The 19,859-nt window shown below is 39.1% G+C and overlaps 1 protein-coding gene across 1 annotated transcript; it reads right to left on the bottom strand.

Annotated features, from left to right (window-relative positions):
• Positions 1 to 15,960: 15,960 nt before the first annotated feature.
• On the bottom strand, positions 15,961 to 17,852 carry LOC125312808 (probable N-acetyltransferase HLS1). Its single transcript, XM_048272390.1, has 3 exons — positions 17,510 to 17,852; positions 17,134 to 17,357; positions 15,961 to 16,910 (listed from the first exon to the last, which is right to left on the bottom strand). The coding sequence occupies exons 1-3, from the start codon at positions 17,675 to 17,677 to the stop codon at positions 16,049 to 16,051; spliced, it is 1,254 nt and encodes a 417-aa protein (XP_048128347.1). The 5' UTR covers positions 17,678 to 17,852; the 3' UTR covers positions 15,961 to 16,048.
• Positions 17,853 to 19,859: the final 2,007 nt, after the last annotated feature.

Here is a 19,859-nt window from a genome sequence, read left to right as displayed (position 1 = left end):
TCTTTTTTTTTTTTTTTTTGTGTAAATGGGGCCAAAGAAGTAGAATATCCTTATTCCTACTATTGTCATAAACTTTACTTTGATTTTGGATATTTGGCTTTTTAAGATCCTCCGGCCAAGCGCAGCCCCCAAGAATATGAATATCCCTCCCAATCCAATTCCCAACCCAAATGCGTATCTCTTTCGAGCTTTTTGAAGAGTTTTTGATGATTTGCTTAAGTGAAAAAACTTTCGAGTGCCCTCCCCCTTTTGGGCAAATATCATATGTTCTTTGATTATATTCCCATGGGGACGGGGGGATGGAGGATGACCATATCTTTTTCGCTCCCGCTCTCTCAAATCTCCCTTTTGTTCGTATCTTCGGTTCCTTTTTTATCTTAGGATCTTTCTACTTAGGGATAGTGGGTCGCGAGCAACGATGCCCCGCGAGTCCGAACGCCGGCCCCGTCCGGGACCACGTGAGAACCGGCCCCTCGAGAATTCCTTTTGCCTTGGTGGGTGAAAGCGGATTCTACCGTATACGTACCCGGCGATTTACGGTTTAATTGGCCGGAGATTCGGTTTTCGCGTGCTTTTCCCGCCTTTGAAAACTCGCATGTATCACGCGCGGTCCGATACGGGCGACGATCGATATCAATAAAGAGTTGGATACCATCTTGGTATTTTACACGCGTGTTCCGAGATTTTCCTCCTCCCTATAATCGGAGTAGGAATTGCAATCGTTAAGGAAACATGAATTTTATTAAGAGAACTCGTATCTAGTACGGAACTACCGCATTTCCATCGGATTCCCATAAAAAGTCTCTCTCTCCATGTCATGCAATCTAAACTCAAAACTATCAATTTTTTTCAAACCTAACACAAAGCACGAATTCAATTCTCTACCGAAGGATAAGACGGGAAAGGAAGGGTACGAGTGGTATCTTGTGATTTGCTACCTCGTCCTTTTCTCAATAAGAGCAATTTGATTTTTGCCGGTCCGCCTTTTTTTTTAAATATATATCTTATCTTTAATTCTCCTTTTTGACTTTTGCTTTTTATCTTTACAGAGCACGAGAGTCGATTCCCGCACCTATAATACTAGCATTCTTTTCTTCCGATCCCTTTATCAGCACGGTCCATGCCTATTGGTCGGGATTCGATTATGAAGATTGAATTTTTTTTTTTTTGGGGTTGGGATTTTTTTTTTCAAATTATATATTTCTTGATTCCTTTTAATTAGGGACAAATACAGGACAAGACGTCGTGTGATAGCGACCAAACATTGGAGGCTTTCGGAGCAGAAAGGAAAGGAAAGAAAATTATAAGTGTCCTTCTAAAAGGGCGATAGATAGCTGCTGCTCGAGCTTCTGTCATTGATTACACCAGGCCAATTTGAAATGTGGCTCGTGTTTTTTCCAACTTTTCATGGGTCCCCCCCACGCCCGCTATCGTTTTGAGCCGATGTGATCTTGGTACGGAGCCAGAGGAAAAAAACAATTGTAAATTTGTAATGACCCTCAAAAAAATGTTGTCGATTTCTTTTTAGACGTTATAGAAAACAGGTAAGTGACTTGACATTTCATAGTTTTGTTTATTCTTAGATGTTTGACATTTAATGGTCATTGAATTTCAATGTCAGCAAGAAGATTTAAAAAAATAAAAAATCAAATGGAAGAGAGAAAGGTCACGTCACGTTTGTTCGGTTCTGCTTTTCCTAAGGACCATTTGCTTTCCCATTGGATTTTGGAAAAATGGGTTTTGCACAAGGGTTTTTTTTTTTTTTTACTTAAGAAAAGTCTAATCAAAATTGGGCTTTGAAAAAGGGATTTTTTTTTTTTGTCATATTTGAAAAAGGGGGAGGGTGTGGTTTTCTTTCGGAGAAGTTAAATAATATAAAGTGGAAGAAAAAATGAAGAATTTTAACATATTTCGATGTGTTGAAAGGAGTATATGAAGAGACTATTTATAGGTATTATTATAGGACTGTCTAAGGAAATAGCAGATACATAATATCAAATATAATCAATTAAGGATATACAATATCAAAGGAGGTATATACATAATCTCGACAGATGTGCGGAATAAACTAAATATCTTTATATTACTAACATCCCTCTCAAACGTAAGGTGAGTTGAATCAACTTGAGTTTGAAAAACAATCTGAACAATGTCCAAAACAAATGTTCGATTGCCATTAAATCAGATAACGAAAATGGTCGAAATCGGCAATGAACAACGTCGGGCATGATCGATCCAAGCTTTTGTTGACAATGAGATTTCAATATGTTGATTATCCGATCGCGATGAATCCGGTGGTGGGGTCGACTTCTCAAAACGACACGTGAATGGTCAAGGATCGGAGGGGAAATAGCTGATGTGACTAGCTTACGAAACAATAACCAAGCGACGTAGCCTATACGGCTGGGGTCATAGCATCAAGCGATCTATTCGACTAGCTTGGAAAATAGTTCTTGAGCGATGCGGCCTATGCGGCTAGCATCGAAAGAAGAGCTACCTCCATGAAAAATGCTTGACAAAGCAACATGTCGCCGATATCGTAACATAACCACCGTGGCATTTGGTTAGACATAAAATAGGCACTTTGATGAATATTGTCGAGAGGGGATGGATTTATTTTGCTATATTTGCATGGGGTGCACCGAGTGCGTGTGCACCCAATGCACTAGGGTTTCCACGGGGTCGGATGCTTTGATACCAAGTTAAATAATATAAAGCGAAAGAAGAAATGAGGAATTTTAATATATTTCGATCTATTGAAAAGAGTACATGAAGAACCTATTTATAGGCTTTATTAGAGGACTGGCTAAGGAAATAGCAGATACATAATATCAAATATAATCAATCAAGGATATGAAATATCAAAGAAGATATATATACATAATCTTGACAGATGTGCAAAATAAACTAAATATCTTTATATCGCTAACAGGAGAAAAGGGGAAAGGGGGGGGGGGGTTTGGTCGAAGGAGAAAAAAGGGGTTGAAACGTCCTAACTTTAGACATTTTGCATAATAACTATGTAAGATGCTCATATTTTTCGGACAATTTTAATAGCGCACATGGTAACATTTTTGAAGAAAAATTTCTACTTCAAAAACACTTCTGAAGCATAAATTCGTTTGGTAACACATCTTCTAAATAAAAAATCAGTTTAGTTATACAACTTTATTTTTCTACATCTAAAGCAATTTTTTACTTCAGAAATTATTTTTGAGCAACTTTAGTAAAAAAAAAAAAAAGTTACTTCTCTCTAAAAGTTAAAATCAGAAAGAGACAATTTGCCGCCGGTGACCGCCATCCGCTGCCACAAGTAACCTCCGTCTGCGACCATTGACCTCTCCGCCCTTAAAATAAAAAATCATTTTTAAAAAAAATAAAAAATATATAATAAATTTTCACTAAATTTTATATTGGATGAAACTGTTTTAGTAATGTCATTTTTTAAGGAACCATAAGAAATAAATCTTCCATGATTTTGTTAAATGGTATTTCATAAAAACACAATCATGGCAAAGTGGATCGAGCAATTGACCAAAATTGGTTAAATGACATCCCACAAATATTTTAAAGTGGACTGAGCAATCCCACAAAGACACAATTATACTATTGTTGTTGTCGTCTTTGAACCTCTTAAGTCATTTGTCTTGTTTATGAAATTCTTGAAAATAAGGAAATGTGATGTTGAGAATGCAAAATGCATGTATATTTCTAATTGTCGATATTCTTCACACCCTTCAAAGTACTATGCAGGATTTGTGAATATCATTTTCAGATGCACTCACTTGAAATTTCTCCGTAGCTTCTCAACAAATACTAGACCAAATTGTTGGAAAACATTGATGTTTATCATAAACCAACTCATCCATTGGTATGGTTTACTGAATGTATCATGATGCACGTCCGAACTAGAGGCGCTTTAGGCACGAAGAAGATTTATATACTATGCTCATTGCGACATAAACTACACCGGCAGCAAAGGCAAGGAGGCACCGGAACTACCCATGCTTTTAGCGTGGATATATCAGCTCAGCTATGATATTCATTAACAGAATTTTCCTTATAAAATTGGTCCTCATTTGCATAAAATAATTAAATGACAAATTATACGTAAATCCATTAGTATTTGCATTTCACTTTTCTCGAATAACATGAATTCTAGGTTAGGATCAATGATTTTTCATAGAAATTTTTGTGTTAATAATGTTCCATAAGTAGAAATTTTTAACCGTTACCGAACGAATTTCTGTTCCTAAAGTAGAAATTTTGTCATGTTATCAAACGCCTTCTCTGACCAGAAATTGACTTTTGGAGCGTAAGTAAAAAAATCAATTTCAAACCAGAAGTTAATTTATGAAGTAGAAGTGTTGCTATGCCTGAGGTTTGAATGAAGAATAACGAATGAAAAATAAAAGTCTAACCAAATACTTTAAAAAAATTATAATTTCGAGAATTTATTAGAATTAAAAAAGATGGATGGAACTTTTGAAAATTGAGGGATAAATTATAAAATACAATCCTTACCCAAAAAAAAATTATAAAATACAATAACGGCGTAACAAAAAAAAAATTCATATATGATATTAGTCACTCTTGATAGGATGGTTATTAACTCTCAAATTTTCCTTTTCCGGCGAATTCTTTTTTAGCAAGTGCAAAAAGAAGAAAAAACAATTTGTAAAAAAAAAAAAAAACAGACAAGGTAAGCGGTGGGAACAATTAAAAGTCACCGAGCAAAGGCGAAAACAAAGAAGCTAAGTTTTGAATATTTTGGCCAAAAGAAACAAGCTATATTAGGATTAGCTTCACGGGGAGCGGCACCGGTTCATCATGTCATTCATGACGATAAAGGCCGAATTCAGTAAATGCAATCAATGCTTTTCCGTTGCACCGCCTGCCTATTTGTCCCCATTTCCTTATCTCACCGGAACATCGGACACATGTTTTTCCTAGTATGCAATGTCACATTAACATTAAATGCGAACCAATTACATGGGCCACGTGCCCACCGGATTTAACGATTCATATGAAATAGGCTACGCTTGATAGTTAAGATAAGATTTAGGATACGGTAAAATTTGTCATATCCTGCATTTGGTTTGTGCTCAAGACATGGTAAAATCCAATATTGTTTTGTCGGAATCTTTCCCGCGATGAAATATCTTTCACCGAAAGTCGTTATTCGGCCAACTTCGGACATGAAATATCACAAACAAATGAACAACAACCAATTCAAGTCGAGCATGAATGTACAAACGTAAATCGTGTTAGAATTTAGTCGATGAAATCCGTTAACATATGTCTCGAGTTCGAGCCCATTGTATAAAACACTCCGTCTCAACAAATTCTTTTTTTCCCCTCTCCCCAGCCATTTCGGGTTAAGAAGATGTGATCTGAATAAAGAATGTGGAAAAATACATAAGTTATTTCTGTATTGAAATGAAATAATAATAGATAGCCAATCTTAAGCACGCAACAATTTCCGTGTACGTATGGGAGTCTTTGTTCTCAAATAAGAAAGTCCAACATGGATTTTTAAGTTGGACTTTGACTCTGTCAACATGGGAGAATTGAAAGGATACGAAAATCTTTTCCTATAGAAGTTGGTTGAGGCTATTTGTGTTATATATAAATACAAGTCAAGGGACGCTTCAGAAGAAGGGGAAAAAAAAAAGGCTTGTAGTGCCGCTTATGTGACTGCTTGGTGTGCATGGGTCTTCGTGCTATTCATCCAAGTGAAGGTTTACTTTGCGAATTACATCCAAAAAGAATTTATGTTCTTGCTGAGAAATTCTTTTGATAAGAATTTGTGTATAATTATTTTGTGAGATTGATATATTATTTTTTGAGAAATTGTGGGGCTACACACTGGATAGGTTATTGGATGTAATTGAGGGCTGATAAATACTAAGAATGTTTGAGTGACTCGAGCGTGATTGTATTGCTTGACCTATAGTGAAATTTGTTATTGATTTTCTCATGGATGTAGATCTCTGTGACTGAACCACGCAAATATGGTGTTTAATTTATTTTCTTGCTCTGTCTATTTAATTGTTCGAACGCTTGCTTCCACAACGGACTCGATAAAATAACTAGATGTTAATAAACTATGCCGCAATTTAATCGACAACACAGCCTGAGAACATGAAGCACTATTCCGAAATGTAATTGATGACACAACGTCCTGGATAGAGATATAAGTCGAAATTCAATTGACGATGCGAATTTGAAAACTACAAAAAAAATAAAGATAAAGATAAATTTGTTTGATTTGTGTAGAGGCCACCGAAAAGTACGATGTGCCTCTTTAAAGTCGACAATCGACATTTGTCTATGGAGGTTATAAATGGAAGTTACCAACAGATTTTACAAACAGAGGTTACAAATGGAAGTTACCAATAGAGGTTACAAAAGGTTATCAACGGTTTCTTCCATTTCACTACCTTGACGGTTTCCTCAACTATATGGATGGTTGCTTTACTCCACTACGTTGATGGTTGCATCCGAGATTGTCGACAACACTTTTTGTAGGTTCTTTTAAGTTGTCAATCTATCATGTTATGATAATTCTATTTATGAATGACCAAGTTGTGCTCTCGTTGACTATAACAAAAATCAGACCTTTTTTTAATGCAAATAGATGTATGAGGATGATAGCTTAGGTAAAATTGTCCCATAAAGGAAAAAGGATAAAGGTGGATAAAATTTCTAGTATTAAGAATATAAAAGTTATTTTTCTTGAGTAAAAAATTTATTTAATTAATTAAAGTAAAACTATATTTGAATATAAATGATATTTGGATTATAATATAAAAATTTCAAAATAACAAACAAAAATCCAATTTCATATCTATTGGTTCCTATTTTTGGTTATGCATATGTATTTCTTTCTATCTTATGATATTAATTCTATATATACATATGCGTATATACAGTATTTGTGCTTATTACATATTTCTATGTATTTTGGTATTTTATGTATATCAGTATAGTCTTATATTTAATAAATTTTAACAGACAATGACGGAAGGGGAAAAACCTAACTAAGAAAAGAGGGAAAATATTAAAAATGTGTAAATAAAAATGAAGTAAGCAAGAGTGTGGTGAGAGATTCTTACTATGTCTATTTGTGTAATTTTTATGTTCATTTACACTGATATGCAATTCATACCAAAAAAAGAATAAGATAAGATACGAAAATATTCAGTTGATATTCACCAAACAATGGATAGGGTATAGTAAAATACATGAATTTCATATTTTATCCTATTCAGTTTTATCATTACTAAAAATTCAGATGATGTATGTATTGTTATGTTACAACTTTTCATGTCACATACATGGGGATGTAATATGATTGTACGAAATCACACTACTACACTGTGATCTCATTTGATTAAACACTTTATTTTCCATGGCATATGTAATGAGGATCAACCGGATTATTGCAGTTACACGACATATTCGAGCCCTTCATGTAGTCCCCAGTGATTGGAGCTTCATTTGGCTTTGCAGTGTAAGAGAGCAAAACAAGGCATATTTGTATTGACTTTTACGTTTTGTCTTTTGGTTAATCCAAATCACGCGGCTCATAAGTTTTGACTTTTCTTTTTCCGGATACGCGGCTGAAAGTTTCAGAACGTACATTCTTTATTCTTGTATGACTTTTTCAAAAATTGGTTACTACTTTAGCCTTTGTTTCATTTCGCGAAAATTATGATATTTTTAAAAAATATAAATTTTTTCGGTATTCAACTTAAATCTGAAAATTTATTAAAAAATATTTTTCACCATTTGGTATGAAAAATCTGATTTCATTTTCCTCCTCCCACTCCATTTATTTAGTTATTTTTATTTTCTTTCTAAAAATTAAATTTTTTAGTTTTTTATTTTTCCTTCTTCTTCCACCGGCCAAACACGGCGACAAACTAGAGGCGAACAACAAGCTTGCCCAAGGCCGATGAGGCTCGAGCACGCTTATGGCTAGTCGTTGTGGCCAACGATCGGTCGAAGGAAAAAGAAAAGAAAAATTAAAATTTTGATGATTTAAAAAGGAAATAAACTATAAACAGAGAAAAAAAGAAATAAAATTAAAAATAAAATAATTAAAAAATAGCGCATGGAGGAGAACGTGCTTGGTTTGGGTGAAAGAAAGAAGAGGGAAAATAATTTCCTCTCTTCAAAAAGAGGAAATCATTTTCCCCACTTCTGAAGGTGTTTTTTCATTGATGGAAAATATTTTCCTCGACTAGTTTATTTTTCTTGAACTGATTTCCAAAAAATATGAAAATTATTTTCCTCAAAGTTGTTTTCTGCAAAATGAACGAAGCCTAAATTGCAACGAGAAAAAGAAAAAACAACATAAGGTATTTGCAGGCTCTATAAGATGAGGTATTTATAAGATAACTATTTAAGTTAATAGTGAGGTTCGACCAAAAAAAAAAGTTAACAGTGAGGTATCAGTAACAATCAAATGCGATCAATCAAGAATATGTATGATCAAGGAAGATATATGCATAATTGATGAAAATATTGATAGTTAAGTAAACTATGTATAACCCTTTTAAACTTAAGATGACGTAGAAGAAGTCAAATGGAACTATGAGAAAAGTTCAAGCCCATAAATAGGGGGAGACTAATGAAGAGCATATAAATTAGATGAAGCGATGTTGTATACATTAGTACCCACTCTTAAGTGCAAGTTAAATTAGAAATGACACATGAAATTTAACGAACGGTGGCTTGCACATGTGAAATGAACTAGGGCAGAATGGTACCAAGATAAGAATATGCATAAAAGAATTCTACAATTTTCGTGTATATCATAATTAAGAGTACATGAGATGTTTATAGATTTAATAAGATGACCATTGTAGGTAAAAAGTTATTATAATATCAATAACAATAAACTACGATTAATTTGGAATATTCACATATGCTCAATCAAAGGAGTATGGAGAATCAAGTAAGATGCTCCAAGTAACTTAGAAGAGATTAACTAGAGCTTAGAGAAAATTTTAGCTCATAGGAGATGAGAGACCACATGTATATATAAAGAGCAAAAACTCGTAGACAAAGCGATTTCATATATTTTAGCACCCACTCTTACATGCAAGCCGAATTAAGAACAAAACATGGAGTTTGATGTATAGTGGCCTGCACATGTAAGAAAAACTAGGGCAAAATTGCACCAAGATAAGAATATGCGAAATAGAATCGTATAATTATTGTGTATATCAAAATGAAGAGTATAAGATGCCTATTGAAGATAACAAGATGTGATAATATCATGGGAAAAAGCCATCAAAAATCATAAATTATACCAATTGTAACATATTTATCCCAAAAAAACTTGTATCCATGTGACATATTTACTCCAGGCTTTTTTTTTTGTGACACCGAAAACTCCAAACTTTTAACCATGTGACATTTGTATATCAATTTTTTTTTTTTTGTGACACCAAAATCCTAAACTTGCGGGTGTGACATATTTACGATAATTGTGTCACACGCCTGTAAGTTTAGGGTTTTTGGTGTTACAAAAAAAAAAAAAAAACCTTGAAGTAAATGTTACACAGATACAAATTTGAGGTTTTTTTTTATGGCTTTTATCCTAATATCAGTTATAATCAAGTACGACTAATTAAGAATATGCACAATCAAAGGAGGTATGAAGGGCCAAAGAACGTATGGAGAATCTCTTAATTATCCCTAAATTTAAGGATTAACAACAAGCCAAATTCATGAACAGTGAATAGCAAATGAGGATTCTACAGATGACATTCTAACCGATAGTAAAGAGACGAGGATAATGGAAGCTGTCACGCCGTGTCAATTACAAGTGACCTTTGTTTTTCGGGACCAGAACTTTGAATACTAGAAACAAGTTGGGGACATGGACACACCGAAAGGTCCCACCATACATCGAACTAACATCTTATAAAGAAAGCTACTTTTGCCGAACGACTCGAAAGGAATCTTTTTCGGAACGGATTTATCAGCAACCCCCAAATCATTATGCTATAAAAGTTATCCTTAGTCTAAAGATTAACTACGCTGCTGAATTGACAAGGGTTGAATAATTTCCGATGTGGTCGGGCCCAAGATTGTGCCATTGTCGACGCTTGGTCGCCTTGAACATTCCATGGAATGGGACGTGCCGAAGCAGTGCGCCGGAAATAACCTAAGCCGATAATCCCGAATATCATCTTGGCCCGAAAAGATTCACAAATATAAAGAAGATACCTGTGCAACATGATCTTTCATTTCATTGGAAATCTCACTTTCCTCCTCCTTATCTTTTTGCCTCCTTTGAATCGGCCTGGCTGGTCAAAGAAATTTGATCATTGCACGCCCTTACATTGTGAACGTGGGGATATATACGATGATGTGAGAACAAAGCAGTTGATTGAATAAAGATAAATTGTCAAAGGAGGTTGATGAAGGTCCGGAGGCTTTGGCGGTACTTAGTTCTCCTTGATCACATTATAAAATATCTTCCAAGAACAAGCATTATTAGGCGATGATCACTCACATTACTAGCTACAAAATTACTCGATTTCTGCCAAAAACTAAGTTGGCGATGGGGAGGGAGCGCATATATACGTTCACACCGAGAATATCGTGTTTTTTATTAGGTCGGGTCGGATAGACCTATCATGGGCGTCGCCTAAATATTAGCCATATCGAACATATCAATAGGGACGAATTAACGACGTTCAAGAATTACTGACTTTTAATTAAACTTCATACTTTGCAAAGTTTCAAATACAGTCTCCTTCTGCTTAGAACTTTGCATCTTTCACTAAGGAAACGAGAATTTTGTACATGCTCTTGTTATCCGATGTTGATTCACCCATCCGCACTATGGAAGGAGCGATCTCGAAGTACCTTGATCAATCGGAACGTAAAGGACACGCATTAGCATTCAACTGAAGTACAACCTTTGATATAGGTATTGAAATGTTCAATTGCAATAAACTGCTGACTTTCCGTAGAGGGTGGCATGACTAGTTGCTATTAGCGTGTGACTTTCTCGGAATATATGCTGATGTTACAAAGGAAAATCCTATGCATCTTAGCATTGACTTCCATCCATGATTGCTTGTAAAAGAGCTCTTGACGCGAAGCGAAGTACCCTTTTCTAATCCGAATCCAATAATGAGAACACAGACATAATATATTCAGTAAACAAAGTTCCGTTCAAAGGATGGTGCCAAATTGACCTGGGAAGTGCCTAAACTGAAGCATCCCGATAGTGTGGTTGGTACGTTGGAGCTTTCACCGTCAAAGTTCCTTCGGATTCTAGAATTCTATAAAAAGGGTTTCGACAGGAGATTATTAAAAAAAACGTTTGTGTTGACTGGTCTCTAGAGCCGATTCGGCAACGACACTCGACAGCATGCCCTCATAATAAAAAAACCAAAGTACCAAGATCGAGTTTGTGAACTAATACCGCGTGTTAGGCAAGTTTTGACCGCCGTTTCTTGCTTTTTCCCCTAATCATGTTTAAACTAAACTTGATTGCACCATTATTTGCACCCATGTCAACCGTAAGAAAGAGGTCAGAATCATACCCGCTATTTCTGGGATTCTATCATAATGTGGAACTCTTTTAATTCATCCTATTGGCTCAGCTCATCCAAAATAAAAAGAAAGAAGTATACTGCAAATTTGAGAAGCTTTATTTGGGGTGGGTGGGTTGTTTTCAAATTGGCAGAATTACCAAAAAAGTCCACAACCTAGTACAGTTGTTCTAATTCAATCCTAAACATTTTTTTTTTTACCAATTGAGTCCTAAACCTTGTGCATTTACGCTAACTCAGTCCATTCGGCCAACAATGCTAACGTGGCTCTGCCAGTGCTGATGTGATAATTTTTAATAATATTTTACATTTTTTAATTTTTTTTTATATTTTTATTTTTTCTTTTCTTTGTTTCCTCTCACACTTTAGGATTTAAATTTGAGAAGCTTTATTTCCCGGGGGGGGTTGTTTTCAAATTGGCAGAATTACCAAAAAAGTCCTAAACATAGTACGGTTGTGCTAATTCAATCCTAAACTTTTTTTTGGCCAATTGAGTCCTAAACCTTGTGCATTTGAGCTAACTCGGTACATTCGGCCGACAATGCTAACGTGGCTCTACCGGTGCTGATGTGATAATTTTAATAATATTTTACATTTTTAAATTTTTTATATATTTTTTCTTTTTTCTTTTCTTTGTTTCCTCTCACACTTTAGGATTTAGGGCCCGCGTCTGTGTTAGCACCCAAAGTTGGTCGGATGGACTGAATTAGCGCAGATACAAAAGGTTTTAAGGCTGAATTTGTAGAAAGAAAAATATTCATGACTGAATTGGCACAATTGCAATAAGTTCAAGACTATTTTGGTAATTCTCCCATTTCAAATAGATGGTAGACTAATTTTGTGGGTGGAATCTAGGGAAAGATGGCGGTGATGAGATTTAAAGATAGAATTTCTAGTCAAATTTGGTTGGCACTTTGCTTCCTTATGGAGGAAGTGATGTTAGGTATTGGGTGAAGTGTGTATGTGTGTCGTTGACACAATCAATGGAAGGACTTTCGTGAAGAAGTCGTCCTAGGATTAAAAAAAAAAAGGCACTTTCTCTAACGATATGGGTGCCTTCCTCTTAGGTAGGAGTCCGGGTGAATGAGAACTGCCCACATTGACTCGAAACCAACTTCAATCCAACAAATCATGTGAATGTCTCGAGGAATTCTATATTATTGAAGTTTGTTTTCAACCCGGTCTATTGGGTGTTCAATAGACAAATTTACATCTAGTCAAAGGTCAATTTGAGTGCGGTTCAAAAGCCGGAAATCGCCAAGAAGATGCAGGTGGAGGCGTCATGCTATAATCGAGGACTTGATACTTGTTTTCTCTTTTTCTAGATAATGAAAGATTCGGCATTGTCAAATGAAAGAGATGGGTAGACAACGAAGTTCTTGGCACGCTCATTTTCATGGACTAAGCATTTGCAATTTTCCTCGCACGTCGGTTTTGTACGTGCATTTGGCGGTCGTGTACTTCCAGTTCATGGGCTGAGAAATTGTACCAGAATGCGGTGAGGTCCTAGCCACCAAGAACATAAACTAAAAATCTAGGGAAGAGTTCGGGTGGGGCAAGTCTCAAATGTGTAGTCTAATGGCGTTGGCCAGACCCATTCATATTGAAATGTCGGGCTCAACCAGGGATAAAATTAGGTTAATAGAGCCGCCCTTCCATCGATCATTTCTGTTCATGTTAAGATCAATCAGTCAATTCAATGTAACTACGGCACACGGTGCATCGACAAGGCATATGCATCTTATCCAATTTTCATTTGGTGTAACCTCGTGGAGTTAAGTCATGAGCCAGTAATTACGCGGTCTTTAACCCCAGTGCCGGTTACTTAGGCACTGGAACCAAGCACTGGACATGGCCACTAGGGAATCGGGCACGGGCATCAAGGTCTTGGGCTCGGCCTTTGTGGACCTAGGACTAGGCTGGAACCAATGATTTGGGTGCGAGACCTTGGTACCCAGACATGGGTAAGTGCACCGAGGCAAGGGCACGGGGTTCTTGCGCTTGGCTAGGTGAGACCCGAGCCCTAACTCGCATGCAGCAATCTGGTACTCAAGCATGGCAATAGGAAATTGGACTCGAGCATTGAGGTCTTGGGAATGAGTGTCGAGAACTAAGGCGCAGACATCGGGGTCCTAGGCGTGGACGCACGTGGCTTGGGCACGAGAGCCGCTACTTGGGCACAACTGTCGAGGACTTAAGGTCTTGGGCCTAGCCTGGATGGAGCTAAGCCCGGCCCAAGCTTGGACTTGATGGACTCTGGCCCGACGCTAGCAACTTGATTGCGGGAGCCCAGTGCTTGGGCAAGGCCGCCATGGACTTGAGCATGGGCACCCGAGTTTTGGGCTCGGCCTCAAGGACCTAGGCATGGCCTCGATGGATTGAAGCCCAAGCACTAGTGACTTGGGCGCAGGAGTCGAATATTCAAGCATGGTCGCTGGGGACTCGGATCGGCACGCCAATGACTTGGGCATGGGTGCCAGGTACCCCGAGCATGGCTGCTAGGTACCAAGCACAACACCTCGATCCCGGGCATGGCCCTCGAGGACCCGGGCCTGGCCTTTGTGGACTTGGGCACAAGGGTCGGTACACTGGGCATTATCACCGAGGTCTCGAGTCCGAGCATTGGGATTTTGGGTCTGACCTTGAGGGACCAAGCCCAACCTTTGTCGACTCAAGCTTGGTCACCGACTAACTAGTCCCAACATTGATGGGCTCAAGCCCAAGAGCTAGATACTCGAGCAAGGCCTCCCGGGATCCGGACAAGGGCACCGGGGTCTTGAGCCCAATCGATGAGGATCGAAGTAGGCCTAGGACCAAAGCACGGGCGTCGGGGATCTCATGCCCAAGTGCCGAGCCCTAATGTCTGGTCATATTTTGGACAATGATTTTTTATTATTATTTTAAAAGAGAATCATTTTAATTTTAAGTGTAGATTTTCCGTTGGCCATGAAAGTATTTCATGTTGACTCAATTTTCTAAGCAATCCAAACGGCAGAAATGAGGAAAATACTTTACAACAAATAATTTTGTGCGAAACAAACGGAGCCAAGTGTGCCACAGTTCCACAAAGTGCATGATAATCACGTGTCTCATAACGAGTTAATGCATGTCGGCGTTAACATGTCTTGTATAATTGGAATTCGAGATTGTGGAAATAGCACCCGTAGATTTTGGAGCTGCTTCTATTTCCAGAGACGGGGCCTTCCCACGATGAGCGTGCTTCTGCCCTTGCTAAGGTTTCAGCCCAGCGTAAGAGTAAAAGGCCATTGGAAGTGTTGCTATCTCCGAGTGTTCTATCATAAGTTACTAGAGCGATGTCTTCCAAATGGCCTCTAATGCACTTAGGCTCAGGGCTAGTCTTATAAAGCCAGTAGAGCTTGTGGCTACATCACCGGCCCATTTTGATGGACTAGAACTTGGGCTCGGATTCGGCCGTGGCTGTGGCCACGACCAAGGATGATCCTTCGATCTAAGCTGATGAAGTTCCTCTTGCATTGTTTTTATCCAGCTCTCACCCCATACTTCATTGACTTTAAAACTGATGAAGTTCGTCTTGCATTGCTTTTATCCATCTCTCGTTTGTGAGTGCTTAATCGATTCTTTTTATTTCTATTTCAGATATAAGAGCCAGAGTGCTTATTATTTGCCTAAGCTCGGATTTGGGATCTCCAATGACAAGTTCTTTAGGACGACTGGATTTGTATTTCCAATTCTCGTTGAACGTCAAGTCATGATCTTCATTTGTCTTGGAATACTCAGGTTGATTAAGCACGACCCTTGATGATTTAGAATGAATACCTTCAGGGGTTCTAACTGTGTTTAGCAAGTTGATCATCAACAATTGCTTGAACAGGTTCAGATTCATGGAAGTTCGAAGTTATTTGAGGATATTCAGAATCATCCAGTTAAGTATAATCAGTTTCCTCAAACTTCGCATTTGTTGATTTTCCCACGAAAGGAGAGAAGCATTTGTAACCAAATAAATGAAAATATTAAATATTTTATTTTTTATCTTTGAAAAACTCGATTGGTAATGTAACATGCAGTCGAGGCTATTTTTGCCCAAAAATAGAATGGATATTTGCTTTCAATCAATATAGCTATGGCCATTTTTATGTAAAGAGCGATTATTTTTCTCGATGACGCCATTTTATTCTTATAGGGAGAAGAGAAATTATGTTAAAATTCATTTTCATCACAGAATTAGAAGAATGTTGGTTGTAAAATTCTCTCCCATGATTAGTTTTAATGGAAAAAATAATAATTTTAAAAGGAAAAAATAAACAAAATGAATATAATAAAATAATGACAACATTGGTCTTTCAGAAAAAAGGAATGCAAAAAAGTTTTCCTTTTTCTCTCCTCTGATATTGCTCTTTTTCTCCTCCTAATTTAAGGAAAAAAAAAAAGGGAAATTGAAAAGAGAAAAATTGAAGTCTTTGCCAGTCTTGGGTCTTGGCTCGTTAGACTTCTCTGGGGTCAACGAAGATGGAAAGCCCGGGCGGTGACTTGGTCCAGTCACCCACCGCCCCGTCGCTGTAGTCCTGCCCGAGCCTCTTGACGCACCACAAGTCGTCGAACGACAGCCTCTTCCAGTGCGGGACCGCCAACGCCAGCGGCTCCCGCCTCGCCACCTCCGTCGCCACCACCGCGCAGCCGTGCTCCTTCGCCAGGTTGTGCGCGTGCCCGCACAGCGCCCTCACCATCTCCCCCGCGCGCGGCCCCTCCCCGCCCAGCCCGTACAGGAAGTGGGCCCCGAACGGCCTGAACAGCTCCGGGAACGACGGCAGCCCCAGCCACGGCAGCGCCCCGTCCACTGCCCGCGAAGCCCTCGCGAGCGCCCGCTTCGCCGCCGGCACGCCCCGCACCTCCAGCTTGTACACTTCCTGCAGGTTCCACACGCTCACCACCGCCCACGACTCCGGCGGGTCCACCAGGAACTCGGTTGCCCCGCCCCAAGGCCGGTCCCCGTCGCTGCCGCGGGGGACGGCGAGGAAGGTTCCGAGGCTGAGCTTGTTGTTGAGGACCGCGTCGATGTCGCGTGGGAAGAACTCGGACGTGGAGAAGCGGAGTCGGTAGAGGAGCTCGGCGTCGCGGGGGCAGAGCTTGAGGATGGCGGCCCGACGGGGGAGGCGGAGGCGGTGGGCGAAGACGGGGTTGACGAGGATGGAGGGGGTGCGGAACTTGGAGTAGCCGCATTTGGAGGTGAAGAGGTTGACGGAGGGGAGGTTGTCGTTCTCGGTGGCCATGTAGCAGTACTCGCCGCCGCTCTCCCTCACCCACTCCTCCATTCTCTCGACCAGCTTAGACGCTATTCCCATCCTCCTGTAAATCACACATTACCCAAAAAGATATTAACTTCTCCTAAGTAGATGGGGTGGGCGAGAGAATGCGTATATCTTCTTCATATTCTAGAGAGAGAAAGCGAGATATATTTTGGTAAAGATCATCATGCACCGAGTGTACGGCTGCAGATAATTAAATCGACAGAGAGGAGTTTTTTCCCTTTTTTTTTTTTTTTTGTTTTTTTGAAAGGGTGGGCGTGTACCTGTGAGGAGGAGGGACACGGAGGCCCAATATGTAGCCGACCTTGGTGTACACCGGGACTTGCTTGGTGGGAATATAGGAGTCGACCGAAGCGGCGGCTGCGGCGGCGGAGCTGTTGTTGGTGGCGTTTTTGGTATTTCTGGAGAGCCTCTTGCCGCATGTAACGGTCTTGATGCAACCCCTGATCATCCCCACCATCTCTTTTTCCTCACCCATCTCCGCCACCTAATCCAAGAAAAGAAGAGAGAGAGAGAGACCCAGATGAAAATCCCACGACCCCCATGAGATTATATCATCCACAGGCACATTCAAAACAAACGCAACTCACGTAACGTACACACACGTAAGAGAGAGAGAAAGACAGAGAGAGAGTATACCAGCATGAGGAAGGCAGGACAGTTCCGGACCCTGCAAATCGGGTCGCCCATGTGGTCGGTGAAGAGGGAGAGCTCCCTGCTGGGGCCGACCTCGCATTCCCTCTCCACGGCGTCCACCTTCGCCCGGTCCTTCTCCGGGTCGTACTCTCTCACCACCACCGTCGCCATCCCAATCAATGCCCCTCTCTCTCTCTCTCTCTCTCTCTTCTTGAGCACTCAAGTTGGGCCGCCACTGGGTGTGAACGGATAAGAGAAGTTGGGTGCGCTCGCGCTTATATAGGCGGAGGAGGGGGAGCGAAGAGAGAGCTGCTCGAAGATAGACTGTGCAACGTGTGTCTTAAGTAAAGAAAGGTAGATTAAAAATTGCCTACTGCTCACGCTTCGAAACTAGAGAGAGAGAGAGAGAGAAAAAGAAAAAGAACAGGGTCATTCACAACCACGACGATGACGATACGAGTCGTCGGCTGAGCAGACGAAACAGAGCACAAAAGGAAAAAAGAAGAGATGTTGGAGCTGCTGGTTCTTCTTCTTCTTCTTCTTTCTGCCGAGAGTGTATGCTCATCCGAAAGGTACGAAGCACAGCTCCAATGGCGCCTCTTAAATACCTGATTTCAGGCGGTCCCTCCTTTATCTCTCTCTCTCTCTCTCTCTTCCATCTTTTGTCCTCTGCGATTTCCGGTTTTTCCAATCTCTGAATCTCTCTCTGTTTAACCAATAATCAAATGACCCTCGATGAGTAGTAATTAGCAGCACCTTGTTTAAAAATTATGGAAAGTTTCTTTCTTTCTTTTTTTAATTTAATAGGGGAAAAATTCAATTAACGAATCATAACCATCATCACCAAGAAAAAGGGCAAAGGTGGGAAGAGGAAATGGCGGCTGTGGCTGCGCAGTGTCGCGGGCATTTCCGTTTTCACTTTTTTTTTCCTTTTACTTTTTCTTAAATTTTTTTTGTATTTTTGTTTGTCATTTATAAACTTTTGTAAGAGAGGGAGAGAGAGAGACAGATGCCATCATAATGTCCCCATTTGTAATCATTACCGCTATCCCACTGCTCTTCTCCCACCGTCGACATTCTTCCCCGTTTCGCATCATCCTCATCATCGCCATCATCCATCATCATCCCATCTCACCATAGGCATGCATCCATCCACATGCACCCATCCATGTCCTTCGTGACAAACAAAAACAAAACTTTTAGAAATGACCATGGATTTTTTCTTCATTATTTGGTAGAATTTATCCCCCAGAAAATAGTTTTATTTTGTATATTGATTCACAAATAAGATTTGAGTAATTCTTACTGAGTGTTTCGATTTTATATGGAGATGGATGTTTTCCATTTGAATATTAGAGTTAGAGAGTTTTCTTATGCCGTTTGCAATAATTTGGGAATAATTCTTCCATAACTTGTTCATTTAGCATAATATATGTATGTATATCCTAATCAAGGACAAAACTACATTCTCCTATAGTGCGGCATCTTCATCCACTTAAATATTCTGTACATACAAAATTAATAGTTTCCTAATTTCCTGTCAAAACATTGAGATCGGCACTCGATGGTTGATTTGAGTGGTCTAGATTGCCATACTTTTACGCCCCTAGAAATCTCCATCTTGCTATGGTTAACACTAACTAAAGAAATGTAATGAGAATTGATTGTACGAACCCTTAGTCGGACGTATTGTGGTTTTTCTTAAAATGACATATAATCGCAAAATACAACATTTGACGGCATAGCTGGTTGGAATGTTGGGAGTTTTTCAGTTCGGAAAATAGGAATTAGCTATTTGAATTGTACCAAGCGCGTGCAAATTGCTTTAGGTTAGGGTCTCCCCCACACAAGTCAAGCGTATAAATTTAATCGGTTTGTGGATTTTGTTGGCTGTTATTGATATGAATAATTGAGAACTCCTTTTATATTCATTAATGAATTGCAATGGATGAGCCGGAATTCTTACTCTTGAGATCGCTTTCATGGAGCAGTTGAAGCAACCTCTGATGAAATCACGTGCCTAAGGCATGTTCGATGTAAATGAACTCACCACATGCCACATGCACGAGGAATGTACTCATCTTATTACTTCAAGAAAATGGACCGTGCGGTAACTAATTTTGAAGAGATTGGATGATTATAATTATTTGATTTTGATGTGTTGAGTAATTTATATTCTGAAAAATGAATGAATATTACCACTGTGCAAAATAAAAGTAAATCACGCAAGAATAGGCTAAGTACAACCCAAAAAATGGACCCATTCATTGATGAAGTCCCATTTAGTTAAAGACTCGTCATAATATTTTAGTATACGGCACATAATCTAGTCATTGTGAAAAGGTTTCTGTCT

Source organism: Rhodamnia argentea, chromosome 11 (assembly GCF_020921035.1).
Source record: "Rhodamnia argentea isolate NSW1041297 chromosome 11, ASM2092103v1, whole genome shotgun sequence".
NCBI classification, from domain to species: Eukaryota; Viridiplantae; Streptophyta; class Magnoliopsida; order Myrtales; family Myrtaceae; genus Rhodamnia; species Rhodamnia argentea.
This window is presented reverse-complemented; position numbering and strand designations above follow the sequence as displayed.

What these genes read in the sequence shown, in the direction of transcription:
- LOC125312808 (XM_048272390.1), bottom strand. Translation starts at nt 17,677, where the DNA reads ATGGCGACGGTGGTGGTGAGAGAGTACGACCCGGAGAAGGACCGGGCG. An exon ending in GTCCTGCCTTCCTCATGCTG is followed by an intron (nt 17,358 to 17,509) that starts GTATACTCTCTC and finishes TTCTTGGATTAG; the next exon opens with GTGGCGGAGATGGGTGAGGA. An exon ending in CGTGTCCCTCCTCCTCACAG is followed by an intron (nt 16,911 to 17,133) that starts GTACACGCCCAC and finishes TGTGATTTACAG; the next exon opens with GAGGATGGGAATAGCGTCTA.